The sequence below is a fragment of the Lagopus leucura genome, unplaced genomic scaffold (assembly GCF_019238085.1).
Source record: "Lagopus leucura isolate 7727_CA_CO unplaced genomic scaffold, USGS_WTPT01 Super-Scaffold_100002, whole genome shotgun sequence".
Classification (NCBI taxonomy): Eukaryota; Metazoa; Chordata; class Aves; order Galliformes; family Phasianidae; genus Lagopus; species Lagopus leucura.
In genome coordinates, this window is record NW_024962263.1 from 27,960,488 (window position 1) to 27,982,150 (window position 21,663).

Sequence of the window (21,663 nt, forward strand, 5' to 3'; positions counted from 1 at the left end):
AAGTCATCTATTTCACTTTTCTTCACTAACCTCAGACTTGCTACCACATCTTTTACAGGCTAAGATACTTGGAGGGGTCCTCAGATGTATTTTGGCAGCAAATAAAAAAAAAAGAAGACATTTCTCTAATAGCAAGAGAACAGCCAGGAAGTCAGACAAAATGACCACTCTTGGTAAGAAAGCTCAAATTGCTGCCTTAATGGGCTCCCATGTATTTTAGATACCTAATTTACCCTTCTGCCAGTCACTCATCGAACCATGCATAGAACCTACCTTGTAAACTCCTCATGAAGGTTGTTCGGTTCTGATGAATAGTATTTAATTCGAAAATGCAATGTGTACGGAGGTCCAACTGTATATGCAGAGATTTTAAAAGGAGAAAAAAAAAAAGTTTACGCTACTGAAGTTTTGCTAAAGCTGAACAACCACCACCACCCCACAACCAAAGAAACCCAAAATGAAGTATGCTTTTAAATTCTTCGGAAAAGAGAACCAAGTATTTAATGTGATAAAATTTTAAAAGACATGCAATGCTGATTACAGAAATGTAGATGCTTACCACACCTTAAGATACCTTAATCATTACTTAATAAAAAAAAAAAAAAAACCAATACATTTGGGAAACACATTTTTGTTCAGTGTTAAATTTCATATACACTTCTGAGGGGTGGGGGAAATTGGAGGGAATGAGAGGGAGAGAGCCATGCTTCTTGCTACAAGGTACAAACAATTAAAAAAAAATCCAGTAGATCCGCTTTCATTAAATGGATACAATTGAAGGAGAAAAAGTAAGAGAAATGAGGTGAAAAGTGCTGAAAATGATTCTGAAACACACACAGCCTTAAGAAACACAGAAAGCTAGGAAATTACATGAAGTGAAGATGCAAGCATCATCATTTCCTATGCCAGAAGGCAGACACTAGGTCTGATTTTCTGTGTAGACGTAAATAATAAAATGTTACCCTACTAATATGAGACTACCCAATGCATTCTTATCTGCCTAAACCTCATCTGGTAGGACCACAGTCTGCAATTATCTTAAGTGCTGGAAAAATGACTATTTTTCACCTAGTTTTGTAGTAGCACTATATCAACATGGCATATATGTGCCGACTAATGATTTACTTTTGTAAAAGACTTGATGCAAAAACTCTGATTATTAAATCTTTGATTCTGTCTCCAAGGATAGTTCCAAGAAGACATAGGTTACAGTACGCCAGGCTGACATTTGGGCACCACTGGTAGATCAGCATCAGCAGGATAATGACTCTTACCTGCCCACTGTCAGGGGGCAAAAAAGAGCACTAAGTAACATCTGTCCCGAAAGTGGAACTCTTCCCAAAGCACCCACTGAACGAAAGGTAATGAAATGTATTCTGTTGCGAGACACATCTTTAGAACACTCCTCAAGTTGCTTTACTCTTCAGGGGTTCCTCAGACCAGGGTTTAGACAATCTGCTTTAAATACAGGGACTTTCAAGATTATGCACAGACAAAACTGCACCTTAACTGCTTGGAGGTGTTACAAAATTGTAGATTCTCTACATTTAAAGAAAGATCAGGAAAGTACAAAGAAATTACAGGAAGTGCACCTGGAAATCACTTTGCCACTTAAGGTAAAGCTGTTCACAATGCTATGAACAGCAAGAGAAGGCCAACCAACAAAAAATTACACATAGCAAGTATCTTTACAATATATTCTAGCAGACTGACGCCCCAGTGTGGAGTGAAAGCAAACTGTCTTTTAAAGGCCTTTGAAGAAAAGCTTCATGAGTTTCAGAAATGTTCTGCTTATTTTGATGCTTGTTAGAGAGAAAGGTAAAGCATCACTGAAGCAATCAAGACTGTTTACCTGTTTACAAAACCCACAACTTCCTTGAAAAACACCATATTTTAATTTCATGGAAGCAATATTATCAGTTGGCCTATGGCTGTTGTCTACAAGAGTTATTAACAAAACAGGTTAGTACTGCCCTGTACTGCCCAAGCCTGCAACCGAATTGTTAGAGCTGCAGGAACAACTTGCTCACCTTAGCCACAGAAAACTCAATGAGGAAACCCAAACTCAACCCTTCCACTCAAAACTCCCTTTGAAAAAAAGCCATGTATTTCTGCTAGTTTTAATAAAAAGTACAAAAAGATGGTGAAATCTATAGAATAAAATATTTTCCATTTACTCCTTGGAAGGGAAAATAAATAAATAAATCACAAAGCCTGTTTTGGATCACAAGCAGTGACAGATACTGAGATCTGTGTCCAGGCAACCTGCTTTCACAGAGCAGGCTGAAATTACCTGGCAACCTACTCTGCCTCAAAGAAACAGGACATATTTAACGAGGGTACAGAAGACTGATCTATTCCTTATACGTGAACTTGCATTTTGATATCTGTGCCAGCCAATTAACCATTAAATTAAATCTATTTTCTAAGAAATATTCAATCTGTTAAAGGTCATATTTACACAACCGTGTTAAAATACTCCAAACTCTTAAGGAAATAGGCAGAGACGTGGTACTTACTTTTTATCTGTTTCTTAATGAATTTAGAATGGTCCAACCAATGCTAGAAAAAGAAAAAAAAAAAATCCAGATTTAAAAGCAGCTCCATGTCAAGATTTTGTTATCACATTAAAACTCATTAAAGCAAAATATCTCTTAAAATGTAAAATTGCTGTGCTTATTTGCTCAGCTTTTCCCATTTGCCACAGTTTATCTGCACATTTACCAGTCATCAAGCATCTTTTTCCAAGAAAGAAAGCCTGCTATAGGCATCAGTACAGCCAGGGAAGTTTCACTCTTTCAAAGGAGAAAATTTAAAATCCCAAATCTCAAGACAGCAGTATGCAAAGAAAACACACTTTCATCTTCAGGTTCAAATATCACATGGAGTGTCCCCAGGCCAAAATCCTGGCTTTCATTCTTCTTTCAACTCCTTCATCTCATGGAAACCCTCCAGATCCTGTACTGTTTGGCCTTCCATGGCTCCATGGTCAAGTTTTTCAAGACAAGGATGAACTCCCAACTTAAACTCACTAAAGCACTTCAGAAAAAATGATGTACGTATCATTCAAATGCTCTTGAACAGATACAACTAAGATGACAAAAAAAGTATGCTTTGCAGAAAAGTTCATGCACTCTTATCAGCATGAGCTGCACCTCCAACAAGTAGCCATAAAGTATAAATTTAGTTTAAATCTTTGTGGCTGCACAAAGTCCTAAATATGAGCTGAAGTAATACCACCTACATTCTCCTACTATAAGGTAATAAAAGAGTATCCAGACTGATGTGAAGTACTCTTTTTCTATATGTAAGTATTTATTTCAAAATAATAGACACCAATGAAGAAAATTTTGGCAGAAAAAAAAAAAAAAAGCAAAACCAAAACCACCTTCCTTTCTCCCTGTAAAAGCACTTGTACTTCCAGGGGAAAGGAGAATCTGAGCAACTACCTATTGTCTCATTGTACCACTCTCCTACAGCTAAATACCTACCTATTTATTAGATAATCTAAATAATAAATAAAGAGAGCTAGAGGGAAGAAGCGGACGGACTCTTTAGCAGGGTCTGTGTTGACAGAACAAGCAGAGACAGCTTCAAGCTCAGAGGGTACATTTAGGTTGGATGTAAGGAAAAGTCTTTTGCAGTGAGGGTCGTGAGGCACTGGCACAGTTTGCCCGGAGATGTGGTTGATGCCCCATCCCTGGAGACTTTCAACGTGAGGCTGGATCAGGTCCTGGGCTACCTCATCTAGCTGTGATGTCCCCATTCATTGCAGGATCAGATGACTTTTAAAGGTCCCTTCCATCTCTAAGGATTTTATGATTCTGTGATGACAGTGTTGGTACGTATTTATTATGTCCTAAAGCCAAGGCAAAAATTCATTTAGCAAAGTGGATGAGTATAGCTCAAAAGTTTGCCAGTTTATGACCTCTAAGTTAAATAAATGTTAAGAAAAAAAAAAAAGAGAGAGAGAGAGAGAGAGAAATAGAAATGGAACAATTATTCTAAAGATGCTTTTATTTACATGAGACCTGCTAAACCTCCGTAAGTGAGGCTGCCAAAGAAAATTGAAAGTCCTTGCAGTCTGAGAAATGACTAGATATTCTGTAGGGTTGCAAGGAATTTATTTTGTCTCTACTTTACTCTCTTATGAAGAATTACACCAGAAACTACAGCAGTTCACATAAGTTTCATGAAATTTCAGATTTCTGATAAGGAAAAATGATTAATGTTAAAAAAAAAAAAAAAGTAAAATTGTAGAAGTCTTTCATACCTCCAGCGTAGAGTAAATTCTTATGTTTCAAATACCTAACTGCAGAATTGTCTCACCACACTATTCTTTTTGGCTACAGATGAATTAGTCACAAAGCTAGTATATCCCGATTCCATTAGAAAAAAGCCTTATCTTCAACATTAATAAAACAAATACAAAAAAACATCTACCCTACAGACAAAAATCCTCTGATGCCTCTTCATAATTTCCAATGAAATATCAGTTAATATGACAGTCCCAATCTTGGAATGTGGTGCTCTAAGTAAACTAAAACTCAAATAACAACACCTTCTGAATCATAAATGTAAATACTTTAAAGGCTGAAAAATAACTAACAAGACTTCAGAAATTACTCATTCACACCCTTAAACAAGATGTAACTTAGCTAGGAGGCTATTCTCCATACCCAAGCAGCCAGACAGCTTATCCAGGAGATAAAACACAACACACATTAAGCTCATCTCCCGAAGAAAGACTTATCCCCATCCCAAATGGCACACCATTGTGAAAGGGCCACCACACAGGTCTCAAAGTGAAAATATAGTGGTTGGACATGGACTGGTAGTACTTGTGGCCTAGAGTTCCTAGACCCAGCAGCACTCATGCAGATTTGTGAACTAATGCCAATTTAAGTCAAATATTTTGTGCTACTTCTGTCAAAACCAGACCAAATTCCAACGTTTCAGATACAGAGAATTTCTTCACACTGGAAATCATGCCAGCTTTCCAGGTGTCCTGTAAGCTCAAGTGGTGTCATCCTATTACTCCCTTTCACATAAACTGCCCAGATAGTTGTAAGCAGAACACAGTATGCGTGTTGACAAAACCAAATATTGTCCTGTGAGGCGACAAACAGTACAGTTGAGAGTTCTGGTCTTGAATACCTTCCAAGGTTTGGCAAGTGTTCTCAAAAACACTTCTTAATGAACCACAAGAAAACCTCCAAACACTCAGTTGAAGATTGCATGGCATTCTAGCTACAGCCAAAAAAGTTTGAACTTGATTACCTGCTGCTTGTTGACTTCTGAACCTGGAAGTGAAAAGGGTTAAGTAGGAAGTGAATGAAAATGGAGGGAACTTCTATTCTCTCAGAACCTAATGACTATGCCTCTACCTAAGCAACTGCTCTGGCTAAAGAACTGCACATTATTTCAGGATGCAAACCCAAAGAGTCATAACTTTGGATGTTACAGTGTACACTTCAACAGTACAATGATACATATCCAGACTAAACTCAAAAGCATCAGTGCAGAACAAGGAAAAGGAAAAAGTTTAGTAGGTTTAAGACGGTTTTACAACAGAAAGATAGCTTCTAAGCTATTCTGCCCACAGTAAAGGAAAACAGCCGCAAAAACAAAAGCCTGTCAGGCTGCAGGCAAACAAGATCCTGTGACTCTTCATTTTGATGGGTAAACTAGAACTTCAATTGCTGGATTAGCCTCCTTTTATTCCTAGTTAATCTCAGTATAATTCTTTTTTGTTTGTTTTTCCTATTGTCAAATGAATAATGTTTCCTGTTGCATTAATTAATGTAAAACAGCAGTCACTGGTGGGGATTAACAGGGTGAATTTTTAAGAAAGCATTTGAAATTTCTGTCAGGCAACTACAGAAATGAAAGATCACTTCATCTAACTGAAGATGAAAAATACCTTCACACTTCTTCAGTGGTAGCAATCAATATTGTTTCTCAAAATCTGGTTGTCATACAGGAAGGCAAAGATGTATTTGTGTCAAGATATAGCAGATAATCTGTAGTTACTGAAGCAGTCTGCATGAGGACCACAATGACTGCTAAACGGTGACTAGAAGGGGGGGATACCACAAGTTGACACAAACCCATCACACACCTGTGCTTTCCAAATTCCACTGGCTCCCCACTTGCTTCATAAAAGAATGAAAAGTCCTGGTCTTGATCTATACAGCCCTCAAAGGTGACCTGTAAAGGAAAAAAATTGGGTTTGACCCTTTTTTTTTTTTTGGCTAACTTGCTTTGCTAGATTAAAATGCATGAAGAACATCTTAAATAGACTGCTTTTCCTTATTTATATACTTAACTTTCAGAAGCAGAAAGCTCATTCTCATTGGAAGTCTTATTTGCTGTGTAAAAGTATTGCTTAAATGCTTTCTCAAGCAATTATTGAAGGAATAGCGGTGGAGAAGAATCCAAAGCAGTGTTAAATGCTCAACTTCAGAAAAGAAGGCATTCTATATAAAAACTGGCAACTTTTAAATCAGAATTTAATTACCCTTCCCACATCTTTCTGCCATCTGATTTCCGAGGCCCCTAAAATCTATTTGTCTGCCATTAGCCATGTGGCTTTCTAAAGCAGAGCAGGTAAAATCCTAACATACAGGAGGAAGGAATCATCTGCCTCCCTAAAACAACAAAAAACGGGGGGAAAAAAAAAGGGGAAAAAAAAAAGTCCAATGAAAACCCTACCCAATTAACCACAGTTTTGGGCTTTGTCTATACATCATTAGCATAAAAAGTAACAGAAGAGAATTAACTGTTTTTTTCTTCTCAAGGTCACCTTTTAAATATTGTAGTAGTGACAGAAACGGACCAGAACTGAAGTTGCACAGAGAACCAGGGACTACTCAAGCACGTTAGTTAGAAATATTGCCTGCTCCCAAGAGTTTCAAGCTCTTTCTTTTCAATGAAAAGATTGTTCTTTATAAATCCATATGAACTTCTCTGACCCATCCTAGAAAGTTATGTTGAAATTGAAAATGTAGACAGAGCAAAACAGTTTTCAAATAAATTGCTGAAGTACAACTTTTTGAACTTTTTGAATACAAGATTTAATGAACAGTATGGTCAACAAAGCTTAATATATTTACTAGTAATTGACGTGATGTGGCTGAATGCACCTCAATAAGGCTATTGATGAATCCAAATCACAGAGCTGCTAAGCAGGCAGTGTACACTTTTACAGTCAGGGACCTCAAGCGGCTAAAGAAATTATTTTAATGAGGATTCTATGAGATCAAAACAGATAACTACAGCAGCAAGTGCCCACAGTGGGTGTGCATGCAACATTGGGATTGACTGAGGAACAGCTCTGTAGAAAAAGCCCTGTGGCTGTAAGAGGAAAAGCAACACATGGTGGTGCATGATAGAGAAGAGAAGGCCCCGAAAGAGAAGCCTGAAGCTGCTAATGATTCTTCCAACCAGACAGGAGAGCTTTTCCTGCAAATGAGGAGCTGAGATACCGGAAAAGTGGTGTGATTCATTCTTGAATTTAAAGAAGAGATCAAGGGGCAGCTCATACTGATCTTTCTCTAACACCCCACTTTTCCAGGCTGCAAGGACTCCAGTTGCCTCCCAACAGACTCTCTGTATAGCCAGTAACACAGCCTAGGGGAGGCTGGGTCTTCTCCTTTTCTCCCTGGGGGCTCAGGATACAAGACACGGCACTTGCATACTCCTAGGGCAGGGGTAGGTGTTGGGGACAGTAAGGAAGGGCTCACACAGCACTTGACCGTAATCAGTGCCTTTACTGACAACTGGGAAACTTTGTGCAGGCCGGCCATGCCTTCCTTTCTCTCCTGTGGGACATGTGGAAGCTCTGTCCCCTCTCAGCTCCTGTTGAGTACAGGGAGCTACACCACTTGACGAGGAGCCATGACAGTGGAGGGGAAAGAGGGGGAAGGTGGTGGGCAGTGGTGGATTGCTCTGAACCTCTACAAATATTTTTCCTACTATCTTGAGGCACAGGAACCCCAGATATGCGATGAGGAGGGAGATGGAAAAAAAGGGTAGAAAAAGAGGTGGAGGGCAGTCCTTGTGCTCAGTAGACAGCCTTTTTCTTTAGCAAGTCAAACAGCACAGAGGATCCATCCTAAGTAAAGGGCCCTCAACCTTTCTGACCACGTTCCTCTTCCACAAAGGGCATCTTCCAAGCCATTCAACACTGCATTCATCACCACAGTGGCCATCACAGAGGTTTCCTATGCCAGAGTAGTTACCCAGCCTTTGTTCTGGGCCCTAAAAAACACCCCTGTGTCTGGCCCACCACTCACTGAGCTTCCAGACCTCTGGCAATCACCAGCCATGGTTGGAACGAAGAAGACCTGGAGCAACTGCTGCACACCTGTATATGCAAAAAGAGAACTGGTTCTCAGAACCACTGAGGCAGAAGGGACCTGCAAAGTAGTAGAAGAGTGCCTGTACAATGGCCTGCATAGTGCCCACTGTTGTGGAACACATGGAGGTGGATCCATTTCATGATGAAGAACCAATGGAAGTGGATCCACCTTTAGCCCAGTTGATCCAGAACAACACCATCTTGCAAGGGCTCCCTGTAGTGCAGTCACAGCAACATCAAAGGTCCAGGTGCCCAGCACCATGCCACCTACACAGCCTCCACAAATCAGCAAATTAGCTGAGAGGCCATCCATTGACATCCAGCATGTTTGTCTGCAGGAGAGCTTCCTCTCCCATCTCTGCCTCCTCTGGAGATGTCTTCTCTTTTCTGCATTTATTCCCAAGAAATCTGGCAAAGGTAGAGTTGGCTTCCTTTTGGCTGCTGCACTGTGGTGACAAGAGGCTCCCTCAGTGGGCCAGCATAGGCCTTGGGTTCTGGATGTGAGGGTCTCTCAGACTGAAGAATACATTGCAGGTGCTGGCAGATGAAGATAGACCCTCCATGATGGTGCACAAGGAACAGCAGCAGATTAGTCAAAGAAGTAGAAGAGTGCTGCTGCTTTGGAGACGCAGAAGACTTCAGGTCTGCCAGGAAGTGCTGGAGATCAGCGTTAAGGTCCATTCAGATGCTTCATTAGGAGATCTTCCCAAGACAGGACAATGAATAGCAATAATAATAAATGCAGATCAGTAAAAACTTTCCTTTCTTATTTGGCACTTTTGTAACTATATCTGGACTCCTCCATCCCCTTGTCTCCCCAGTACAGGAAAGATCCTGATCTATGTAGTGTTGACCCCACATTCAAGATAGTGTACATAGCATCCAATGGTGGACAGGAGGGTTTGCATTAAGGAAAGAAGGCTACAGCTGTCTACTGGGAAGGTGTAGAAGAGGGGAAGCCTGAGTCTTCTTGGGGATGTTCCTTGGCAGAAGGACAAGCAGCACCATGCCCACATTTGCAGATGAATACATTAAAGCTAATTAAAGGAAAAGGTTATCCACAACAAGGGTGATTTTACAGAAGAGTTGTCCAGAGAGGCTGTGGAATCTCTGTCTTCAGAGGTATCTGAAACATGGCTAGATGTTTCCACTGCCACCTTTTCCTTCATGTGATCTTCTGGCAGATGTTGTCCCTCAATTTCCCATATAATGAAGAGAGTGTTATATCAGCTGGTTTGCTTTTGGATCCTCTTTATTTGCCTGTGCTGGATATGTTCCAAATGCTTGCCTTTTTCAAGTGCTCAGGATTGTTCACTGAGCATCATGACTGCTCCAAGATGACAGACAGCAGCCCTTACGATGAATTCTACCCTTCAATATACCCCTTTTTCATTGCTTGCACTTGCATATGCCTGGTTGACTTATGTGCTCCATAACTGCATCTTCTGCTCCTACAGGCAATGCTTCATATCACACACTGCTAGTAAGCTTGACAGTGGGAGACTTGAGAGAACACCTCAGAGCTGGAAACGGAGAGAGAGCACTATTCTGTAGTTAATAGGCCTAGTTTCCTCTTCCTAATATCCTTTGCCACCTGATGTGTGCTGTTTCAGTACAAATATGGTCTTTGTTCCTACAACAAAAGAAATCTAGGAGTGGAAGAAGAGTTATTTATATCTCATTGTACTACAATTCCCAATTTCACTGAATACATCTGAAGTACAAAAAAAAGAGAAATCTATAAGAGTTATTTTGCCATGAGATCTCCTATTGGTATGGGAAAATAGTTTAAGATTTTTCTAGGCTATTGTTTAATGAGTACTGAAATTGCCCTTACTTATCCCTCCTCCTAACATCCCCAGTTTGTTTGGTAAACTTGTGAACTGGCAGGGGAATTATTTCTCTGACAGAGGTTTTTCTTTGTTTTTGTTTTAAACTTATATACTTGCAAGGTTCCATAAATGGTAAATGCACATGAGACTTTTCTGTACTATTATGTTCTCTATGGAAAAATCTTGAATTAATTGAGTTAAAGGAATTAGTCATGGTCTAATAAGTGTAGATTATGATACCAGATGAAAACAATCTGCCATGTTTCTGGACCATGAATACCACAGAGGCAACTTTCCTCTGAATTAAAAAACAAAAATGGTGCAACAGCTGCTGTTAGTAGTAATGTTACAGAGGTAAGATAAGCTAAGAAAATATTTAAGTACAAGCTATGTTTGGAAGGAAAAGGGTTTTTACTCCTGTGTTCTAAGAAAAATTCTTGCAGACGGCCAGAAAATTTTCTGTCTCTCCCAATGCAAGCTCCTAAAAATGTTACCACAGAGGGGATGACACTTGTATAGTTAATTCAAACTTGCTGCCAGTAGTGTTACTTTTTTCTCCACTTAGTTCACTTCTGTGAAGTCCTTAGAAATAGTCCGTAGTACTTCAGTAATCTACAATACCAGTCTGAAAAAGTGCTCTACTAAATCACCGTCAGAAAAACTCACAAATCTAATGATTATGTTTATCTCAAAGGCAATACAGATGTCTACATTTCATGCCTGGCTAGAGCAGAAAAAATGTGATGCGATTACTTCCTGTTCCAGGAGTCTTGTTTTCTAAGCACAGCATGTTGAGACTCAGATGCAGAGCAAATATTTTCTCAGGGCTTTTCTAAAGTCAGAAGAAGGCATTTTCCTGGTCACTGAACTACAGGATGAGAACAAGTTTAAGTGTTGAAGGTGACTGTGGTTGTGCAAAACATTTTTCTTCTTTTCAGAACATATTGGTAACTTTCAGTTCAAATGAACTGCCAAATCAGTTAGATTAACAGCTACAGACTAACTTGTAATCCTTTAATAAGAAAAGGCTGCCATAGAGACCCTGCACATGCCATTTCAAAACACATTTAGGGTCACACTGTGTATGGATTACCTGAAGAGACATATTTTATGTACTGAAACTCAACACAAATAATCTCACATGAATTTCAAAACCTGCCACGGTAATATTTTAATTATCACAATGAATAGTGAGGCTGAAAGAACTGAAAAAGAAAAATCCCAAGCACAATATTATTTTTGGAATGTTGGAATTCAATATAACCAAGCAGTGGCATTCATAAAAACTTAGAGTATCCTAGTCTGAGTCTGTACAGAGCCATTTCAGAAGTATCTTGATACATGACATGGTTTATCTGCAATCCAGATAAACTAACACGTGAATAATGGAGAGTCACAGGAGCACCCTCCAAGACCATTATCCTATCCTTATTCATACGTATATGATAATCAATCTGCTTTAGCCCAAGCAAGATTTGGCTTTGCAGACTTGAAGTAACAGAAGCAGAACATAAGTGAATGTCAAGATTGATAATCGCTATCACACAAAACAACTGCATGTGCAAGATTTTTCCTTTTGATGGTGAAATTTTCTGTGCCAGAAATAAAAAAAAAAGAACCCCAAAGTTATATAAATACATTGTCTAGTGGAGCATGGTTTTCATTAGAGTTATTATAAAAATGAAGAAAGCTAATGCCACTCAAAATCAATTTCAGCAATAAAAACAAAATTGCCTTCTGAAGCCTGTCCCCAAACACTTCTTGCACCCTACAAAAATAAACTGAAACAATTTGTAACAAACAGACAACAAACCTGACTAAATCTGTGAGAGAAAAGAAAGGAAACCACTTCAACTTCTGTTGCAGTCGTACAAACAGCAAAATCTATTCAGTCCTCAACGGAACATTTGACTTCTATACACCTAATGAGAGGTAGAGAAGCATCACTAATAGGCAGTCATGACCGCCTGCCTCTCCTGCATGGCTGCTTCTCAAGTCTATACTAGGAAATGGTCTCCAGCCCTTCTGAAATAGCGAAGGCTGCTGGAAAACTAAACATTGGAATTCTTAATGTTTCAGAGTCTGTCATAAAATGGTCACGGACTACAGTACAGGCTTGGACAGCTGCAGCTAGTAGTAGTTATTCTTCAGATGTTAAGCATTTCTGTGAAGTCAGCCAAGCTGCCTTTGAACAGTTACTGAGCTGGCATTCATATCACCATCACTATTAGTTGTCAGTGCACTGAGTATACGTGATATTGTTACCTGCACAGCTCTTGATACACTCCAGCTGTGCTCTGTATTTGTTGCTCTGGGCTACAATCCATACACACACAGCTTGCAACAACCACAATCCCAAAGAGCTTATAATCCAGAGAAATAAGAGATTCAGGGAGGGGAAGCAGAGTCACAGATTAATTTGATGGTTTATTTAAGGGCACTTACTTAAGGGGAAATGAGATGTTTCTGCCAGAAGCAGAAAAGGAAATCTTTTGCGTTACTAAAGTATTTACCAGTCCCTTTCTCTCAATATCAATGTATCAAATGGTAAGGCTTTTCCCTATTTTCTTCTCCTGCTTAGCAAGCACTCATAGTTACAGTATCACTCAGTGCATAGGGAAAAAGACTCCCAGATAACACAATATGAGGTTAATTGACTAGGTTTGAGTCGTACTTTTTTCCACATCCCTCACACAATTAAGAAAAATAATAGTAGTACTATCAAAAGCAAGCAGCTGGATAAAAACTCCTGATTTGAATGACAATAAACCCTTAAAAGAAAATTCTGATATAGCAGGGCTCTGAGCCAATAGATACTGAAACATCCATGAATCTAGTTTTTAGTGTACGGAAAAAAGCTTTAGGATATTATTTTTTGTTGTCCTGATTACTTTACACGGCAGTGTTGGAAAACTATGTGGCAAAGCATATATGATCCCGACCTTTACAGAAACCGGGACAAGGGCACCTTCCATACAGATGAAGATTTCAATGTCCTGTCAGTGAGATTCCAATATATTGTTGATGGTTGTAGTGAATGATGGATGTTAAGGGCTACGTAGTTCTTGCTGTTTCACATTCCTTCTATTTTCTTACTTGGAATACTGCTTTCACAAAAACCACTCTTCTCCATTTTCTCCCACCACTATCTTCTCAGTTTTCATTGTAAATAAACCAAAACCCTATTCAGGAACTGGTCAATATTAAGAAGTCAGACAAAAATGCAGCTTATCAGGACAACTCACTACAGGAGTCCTGCCTCTCATCTCTTTAGGAAACTCTGGCCCCTATCATAGCCACCAGCACCTGCTAGGCTGATCTTGCACAAAAGTCATGTTGTCCACTTCAAAAATCCAGCACTTCCCAACGTGCCCAATACATTCACTGCATGCGCACATACATCCAACATGGCACAGCTGTCTGCAGAGTGCAACATATGAAAGACAGGGAGCTGCTGAAGAGGGTTCAGAGGAGGGCCTTGAAGATGATCAGGGGACTGGAGCACCTCCCCTACAAAGACAGGCTGAGGGAGCTGGGCTTGTTCAGCCTGGAGAAAAGAAGGCTGCGGGGTGACCTCATGGCAGCCTTTCAGTACCTAAAGGGTTGTGGATGTCCCGTCCCTGGAGGTGTTCAAGGCCATATTGGATGGGGCCCTGGGCAGCCTGGTTTAGTATTAAATGTGGAAGTTGGTGGCCCTGCATGCGGCAAGGGGGTTGGAGATTCATGATATTTGAGATCCCTTCCAACTCTGGCCATTCTGTGATTCTGTGGTATGTATCCAGCTGTGAAAGGCTATTTCACAAGGCCCTTCTTTAAGCTAGGGATAAGGAGCCTTTGTGACATTAGAGATAACATAAAGGAGTTAGATGTTCACTGAGACTTTTCTATTTTTATTAAAAAAGTATTAATGCTTTTGTTTCCATGCATTCCCAGCTAATGTTTCACACCTGAAAGATTGCAGCAGCTCATTTGGAAATAAACAAAAAGCAAGTATGCATCAATTTTTTTCCTTCTCAACAACTCTATAAACATTCTCATGAACAGGAACAATCATGAAGTAAACAAAAAGAAATTTCAACCTATTCAACGATGGCAATCTTTTTGTTTGGAATTCATGTAAAACAAAGGAGACTGGGATGGCATTCCTTTTGCTATCACAGGACAGACAACTAGGACAAAGAATGCCACCACAGAAGGAGAGATCTGTATTCTGATAGAATATATTGCAGCTCACAAAAAGCAGCAAACCACAGGTTTTTATGATAATCTGGAGTAAGAGATAAAGAACGAACAAAAATGAGTAATCATTAGCTACCAACAATTTCAAATAAATGTCAGGAACCCCAAATAACCATGGAATGCTTCACACAGAACAGCTCCTCCCCCCCAACCCACTCCCAACCCCCAGAAAGCAAACAAACTAAAAGCACAAACACTACTTCCTCATGGCAACTCAACTCATGGAGGGTAGTCTCACAAGATTTGACAATTGCAATCTCCAGCCTTGACAAACACTTTCAAGTCTTCCTGCTTTGCTGTAACACACACGTCCCACACGTGTAACCAAAAGCCCAAACTTTCAATTACCACTAAAACATTTCAGAGACCTCCTACATTTGACTGAGAATCATCCCGAGCACTGCTTCCCTGTGTAAGTTGTTACAATTAGTTGAACAAGAAAGATAGGGAGAGCCTAGTGATAATCATTGTTTCTTTGACTCCTGTCTCCTTTTCTTCACTTTTCTTTTCTCTTCTTGCCCTTCCACAAACAGGAGCAACCGAAAAGCATACAGTGAGGTGGGATTGAAAACTGACTGATTGGCCAGTCGTGGAGGGTGGTGACCAATGATCTCACTTAAAAATAAGGATTTTCCATTACGTGAAGTTCTTCCACACACTATCAAAACAACACCTGTCTTCCCCTGGTATTTCTGCTTCTGGATGAAGTACCAGATAAATGAATTGCAACAATATGCAAAGTTCTGCTTTAGTATAAACCCATTAAAAGCTCTTTTGATTAAGTGATTCTCTACATCCTTCTATTCATAGATATCTTCAAACAATACATGATACGAGCTAATGCAAATTTCACTGGATAGTCTTTATAAGTATTTCCTGTCTTACTGCTAACATCTTGCTTTTTCCAACATTATGGCATTTTGGTTGTATCAAAGACTTTTATTTTTGTATTAAGAACGAACTGTTCAAACAATAAGCAGATAAGCTCTAATTATGATTTTCTTCTCCAAACCAGTTATCAACACTGCTTAGTCTGACTCCGGCAAAGTTACTAAGAAACGTACCGCACAGAAAGACTGTTAGCCTTGGAACACAGAAGTAATTGCCACTGCTCAAAGACTATTCTGTATTCTCTTATTTATAATAGCGGCTTAAAGATGTTTGAGTTGCAAGAATACGTAATAAAAGGCAAAGGCTTAGAGCCTCAAGGAGTTTATGCGACTTTAATCTCTCAGTCCCGCAATTGCCACTGTGTGGCAGGGCTGGCACTATGCAGAGGCACAGGGAGGCTCTGCATTAATTGCTATGCAAATGAAATGAGCAGGTCGCAAGTTCAAAATAGACCATGAAAGGCATAGAATCTCTTTGCACACAGTGCTAGGGATGATAAAGGGATTCATGGCACAAAGTTTTAAGTTCTACTTTCTGCTCAGCTTCAGCCAGGCGGAACCCCAAAACAAATGAGAACTTCCAGCCTTGCACCTGTGGAGATGAAGTCTGCTTTTAATACCTACCCTGATCCAGCAAACTATAACCCTATAACTACCAAAGCTCTCCAAACAGCATTTTTCATGCTCTCCAAAAGCTGTTCATAGCCCCTGTCTCTCTGTAACTGCATATATCCTGATTTACTTTTACACTTTTGCCTCCACCCATACTACTAAGGAGAGGACCAGCATGCAAAGCTAAGGTCTAAGGTCTAAAACACAAGAACACATTTTGCTCTGAACACCAGCGATACAGCTATTTATACAAACTACATTTGCTTACATTTCTGCTTCATTCTCCTTACCACTCATGATGAAAAATCCTTCCTTTTTGTTAATGTTCATAAACATAAGCATTTTCCAGTTCCCAAACCAAGTCTTCTGGTTCTGGTCTGCCCTCTTTCTTGCTAGGAAAGGATATTCAGCTTTCCCTTTCTCCTTTCCTTCTTCTGAAACATTACTGAACTACTTGTAACTATTTTCAGCTACGAAGTTCCCAATTCAGAGCTTTGACAATCAACCACAATATCATTTCTTTTGCTTATAGTGCGCAGGCACTGCTCTTTTAGCTGCATCCTAATGATCATCATCATAAAATGGTGTACGTTTCATGTAATATACGCTTTGTTATGAACGCATATTAAACTATCAACATATTAACTTGCTTTTTCTTCCAAAAAGCACAGATCCCCTTTCTCAATATCATTATTATTAACAATATTTGGACAGACTTGCTATTTTTTACTTAAAGCCATTGGCTAACACACAGATCACAAAGCTGTTGGTAAAACACTGATCTGATCACATTGACTCTCAAGTTAGAGAATAAAGCTAAGAACTGTGAGATGACAACAGTTTCTCACAAGACATCACTATTTCTGCTACGTTATTCAATTATATTGTTCCAACATCACAGAATATGTTTTTATTCTCTTGCACTATGGAAAAAATTTCTATAATGATGATTTAAAAGCACACACTTATTTTCCAGCTGCATATACTCTTTACTCACAACTCAGGTTGTAGTCATACACAACAACTCCACACGTGAGTAGAGCAAACAGAAAAAAATTATAGCAATACAGTTTAGCCACAAGGTTTAAGTTCTTTAACCATATCTCTCTGCATGATAAATACTATACTTTCCACTCCCCCCATTCTCCCTTTCCTTCTTTTACCTGTAAATGCTGGAGGTCACTAAATAGGGGAGAGAAGGAAAATTCTTCTCTCTTATTGCAAATGAAACTAAATCTACAGAGCAACATAACCTGTGCCTGGAACACCAAGGATACAAGTAGTGCAAAATCCTTGCTTGTGGGAAATACAACCCATTTTTTAATACCATGAGACTACTAAACACAGCACATTTTCTTTTACCTGCAATTGCTGCATATTCATACTTAGCACAAAGAAGTCATGCACATGTCCCAAAATGATGTCTTATTTTGAGAATTTAACTTTATTTGCAGGACCCAAACATGATACCAGTTGTTTCAGTAGTATAGTCCTTACCGCCTACACATCTGTCTGTGAAATAGCACTGATAACACGTTTATAACATACAGTGCAAAATTCTGTAGAACATAAAATTTAACTGAAGTTATACTTACTGTAACCTGGGAAGCGTCCATGAACTGTAAGCCAAAGTAATCAGTTTCCACAAGGTCCAAATGATACACAATCTGGTCAAATAACTCCTGTCCCTTTGCATGTTTCTGGAACAGAATAAAAATAAAAAAAAAAAGTGTTTTTTTTGTTTTGTTTCACTTTTATATCTCTATGTATGGGGAGATATTGCACATGGGCTTTGGTTTTTCATTTTTTGTTTTGTTTTGCTTTTCCAGATCCAAATAGGGGGAGTAAAGTTGCACATCAGGAATTAGCATCTCACTAAGTGTTCTAAAGAATTAACATTTTAACATTTCTTTCAATTTTCTTAAAGATTTTCTTCAAGAAATACAAGTGACACGCTCCATCTGCCTCTATTCCAACAGTGTAAGACTTGGTTCTCAAAGAAAACCTTCTAAGTTCACAGTAACTCAAAGCATAGGAGAGAAATGAAACCCTTATGTCCCTGTGAGTGTTCCAAGTCACAGAGCCAACATTTTCAATCTCTAGGATGCCAAATTCCACAGCAAATGCTTGCTTAACACACTGCCTGAGATCTGCCTGTTGTTATCACATATCAACTGCAGTTGTACAGTGTCACACAACACTACTTAGGCCACAAAATACATTCTGGACAGCTTGAATACTTAAAGAGCACCATGAGGAAAATTAGCAGTATTTGGTAAGAATCTTTCAATGAAGTCGCTAATTGTAATCACGCTTACAACCTTCAAGTGGAGCCAAGTAAGTAACTCTAATTCTCATTTGGCATGACACTTGGAACACACAGGAATAGAAATTAAACCAACCCAAATCATAGGCTAAGCACCAGTAGCAAAGTTAGCTGACCTTAAAGCTGGGCTGCAATTTGCCCATGTAGTTGTGCAGAGGTTAAATCGAGAATTTAAGCACCCAGTGTTTCAGCAGGGAGCTTACAGGTGGGCAGGAAGAAGAGAGAAACAAAACAATTTTTCTGCAAACCATTTCATGCTACTGAGGACATCTGACACCACTATAAATCTCAAGCAGACAGAAGCTACAGCTGTAGTTCACACAGGAAAGGTACAACATGCAGAAACCAGTTCTCTGCCTGCTATCCTATAACTCTGAGGATTTTTTTTTTTTAATTTTGACTTTTAATGCTCTAATTTATTAGGCATTCCCACTTCACCCAAAATTCTAGCAGAATTCACCGACTTCAGCTGAAGGAGAGCTAAATAACTTGCTGTTCAATTTGGCTTTCTGTGCAGTATCAGCATTAATCATGATGTGAACTCCTGTCCAGTCATCCAAACTGTCTAAAAATCTATAACTAATTGCAGAAACAGCATTAGGAGTGGCGTTAAAATAAGCTGCACAAAAATTTAGGCAAGTGTTGGACCATCAGATGATACTGCTTTGTTGTTTTAGAGTGAAGGAGCAAGAAATCAAGAACAGACAATCAAACTTCAACAAACTACTAAAAGCAGATGAGAAGATAATATTCTTAAAGCAGTACATCACAAAGAAATCACAAATTTCAGATGTCCAATAATAGCTGTGAACCAAAACAAAAATTCGCTAAAATTGTATCCAGAACACGTTTTCTCGCACATGGTAAATTCACTATTCGGTCAAAAAAAGCCAGGAGAAAGCACAGAAGAATTAAAAACGATTCTGATCCAATGAGGGACAAGAAAACCCTCCAAAGCAATAAAAAAGGCAAGAAACAAGGAGCTCACAGAACCAGGAAATACTGACTTGATGCCCTGCAATTACTCTATTCCCAGTTGCTTGCTTTACGACTTTAACTACCTACATGTTTATCTTCAAATGCCACACACTCAATAGAAACCAGAAAGCACACACTTCACCTTCTGTACCCGAAGCATAGTTAATGTTCAACGTATGTCACATGGAGAAGAGCCCTCCTCAGCACAGCTAGACTGTAAATGAAGTACCACATACAAGAACTGCTCCGAAAGTAATGTCTCCTACTTTCTTATGTTGGCCTGCAACATCAGAGGCAGATGTTAATAATACGGCAGTAGAGGTTAAACTTTCCCAACAATATCCCATCACCTGTTGTTGCCATGAAACAGGCAGCAGAGGGGCAGTCTGACATGGAAGTGCATGTGAAGCAAAGATGTTTCCAGTGACATTCACTGATGCTTGCTGAACATTCAATGAGATCAACCAGAGGATGTGAATACAGTGAGGTGTTAGGTGTGCATCTCAGCAGTGGTGACAGTGGCAGTAGGTCAAAAACACATACCTGTTGGTGTTCACTATTGGAAAAGTGTTTTTTAGCTGAGAATTTATCAAACAGTGTTATGGTGCTCTTTGTATCTGTTCTAGCTTCCATGAAAATACATAGGAAGCACTATTTTTGGAGCAATCTACATACATAGTTTACAGGAGGTTATAACATTTAACTTGCCACTAAATGAGCTCAGTAATTCATAACGTGCAGATAACAAGGCTACTGCAGCCACCAAACTGCTGACAAGAAAAAAATAAAGGCTTTGAAATATTACATTCAGGAACAACAAAGGTAACTCTTCTCTACTAACAGTAGAGGATAACCTGTTCTCCTTCCTTCTGCCTTCCACGCTGACTTACAAACAGTTATACTGCAGATTGATAAATCGGTACCTGTGAAATGAATCAGATGGATGGTACTGACAAAATAGAAGTGGATTTTCTCTGGAGTTGTATAGGCCAACATGTGTAACAGCAATGAGTCTTTTTTTCCTCCCTTTTTTCTAGATAACAGAAGCTAAAAAAAAAAAAAAACAACAAATGCTATCTCAATCAAAATATGGTATCAAGAATATGAAATCAATGTCAAACTTTTCACTGGAGATACGATCAGCTGGAATTCAACAAATCACACCTTCTCTACAGAGCTTCAATTTGTGAATTCTTTTTGAAAATGTATGTTAAAAAAAGTACTTAGCCTAAAAATATTTTATAGCCCTCATTTGCTAGATAAATGGTTCAGAACTGTCAGAAGATCTGCATAGCCTATATCTCAATAGTGGCAAAAAGACAATGTACACAGACAACTACTTAGAGTTATTACTTTGTTGTTATAAAAACTACTATAATTTGGAAAAATTATGTTATTAATGAAATTGCAAAAACATTTATTTATTTTTACAGCTAAATCACTGCCAGTTTCTGCTGGAGAGTTCCTAGGATCCCAAGAGAACCCGTGAGAGAACCATCAAACCACACAGACGAACACTGGAGCCCTCAAAATGTCAAACTTACAAACCCAATTACAACCACAGCACAAGGTGAAACTGAACTACCTCAAGGCAGTCACTTGCATCCCCTTTTACCTCTTTGCCCTTGAGGAAGCACAGAGATTGAATTATGCTGCCAGTTGGGAAGCTCCATAATGGAGAGCATTACTGAGAGAGAGAGGGAAAAAAAAAAAAAAAAAAAAAAAAAAAAAAAAGGGGGGGGAGGGGGGAGAAATAGTTTCTTGCATCAGCCAGCCAGGTGAGCATCCACACCTGAAAGTTGCTTCAATTCTGTATCCTGGAAGCCCTCCTCAAATAACCTTCCCCTCATATTTTCCTCAGGATTATGAATCACAGGATCAAAAGAAAATTCTTATGTATAATGAAGACTTAGTGCTGGGTCCTCTTCCAAGGACTCACATTGGCATAAGACCCTTTGTAGGATCATAGGGACAGTTGCACTGACCACAGTTAAAGTCTAAACTCTTAGTTGTCAAAGTCTCCCAGTCTCAGGGAACGTAAGGGAATTCTTGTCGGCTAAAACCTGACAAAACAAAGAAACTTCTCCAACCAGAATTGTTCCAAACTTGACATGTGAATAGGTAAGAAGTTTTAATATGCTTTCGGTGGGCAAGAAGGAAAGGGCAAATTCATCAGCCAGGGACATTTTGCATCAACTGGTTTAGTTGAAACAGGCTGTTCAGTGTTGATTTTAGCTATGCCAGAACTATTTGAAAGTTTCTGCCAGAAAGCATTAAAAGGCTATACAGAAGCCAGAAAAATTGCCCAGTCTAGTGCAGATGCATTGCAAGAATGTCATTGATCAGTCTCACAGAGCACAGACAGCAAAGTTGGAAAGCTGAAGTGCTCTGAAAAAGATCAAATAGTAGTATGTAGCAACCAAG

The 21,663-nt window shown here is 39.2% G+C and overlaps 1 protein-coding gene across 3 annotated transcripts in view; it reads right to left on the minus strand.

The window, feature by feature from the left end:
* Nucleotides 1–21,663, minus strand: part of EPB41L4B (erythrocyte membrane protein band 4.1 like 4B) — a 166,839-nt gene that overhangs the window by 98,950 nt on the left and 46,226 nt on the right. For all 3 annotated transcript variants that reach the window (XM_042868648.1, XM_042868647.1, XM_042868649.1), the window contains exons 2-4: nucleotides 17,531–17,635; nucleotides 2,520–2,562; nucleotides 274–352 (exon numbers count right to left, since the gene is read on the minus strand). In XM_042868648.1, coding sequence (XP_042724582.1) covers nucleotides 274–352; nucleotides 2,520–2,562; nucleotides 17,531–17,635 — 227 coding nt within the window. The remainder of the gene's footprint in view (nucleotides 1–273; nucleotides 353–2,519; nucleotides 2,563–17,530; nucleotides 17,636–21,663) is intronic.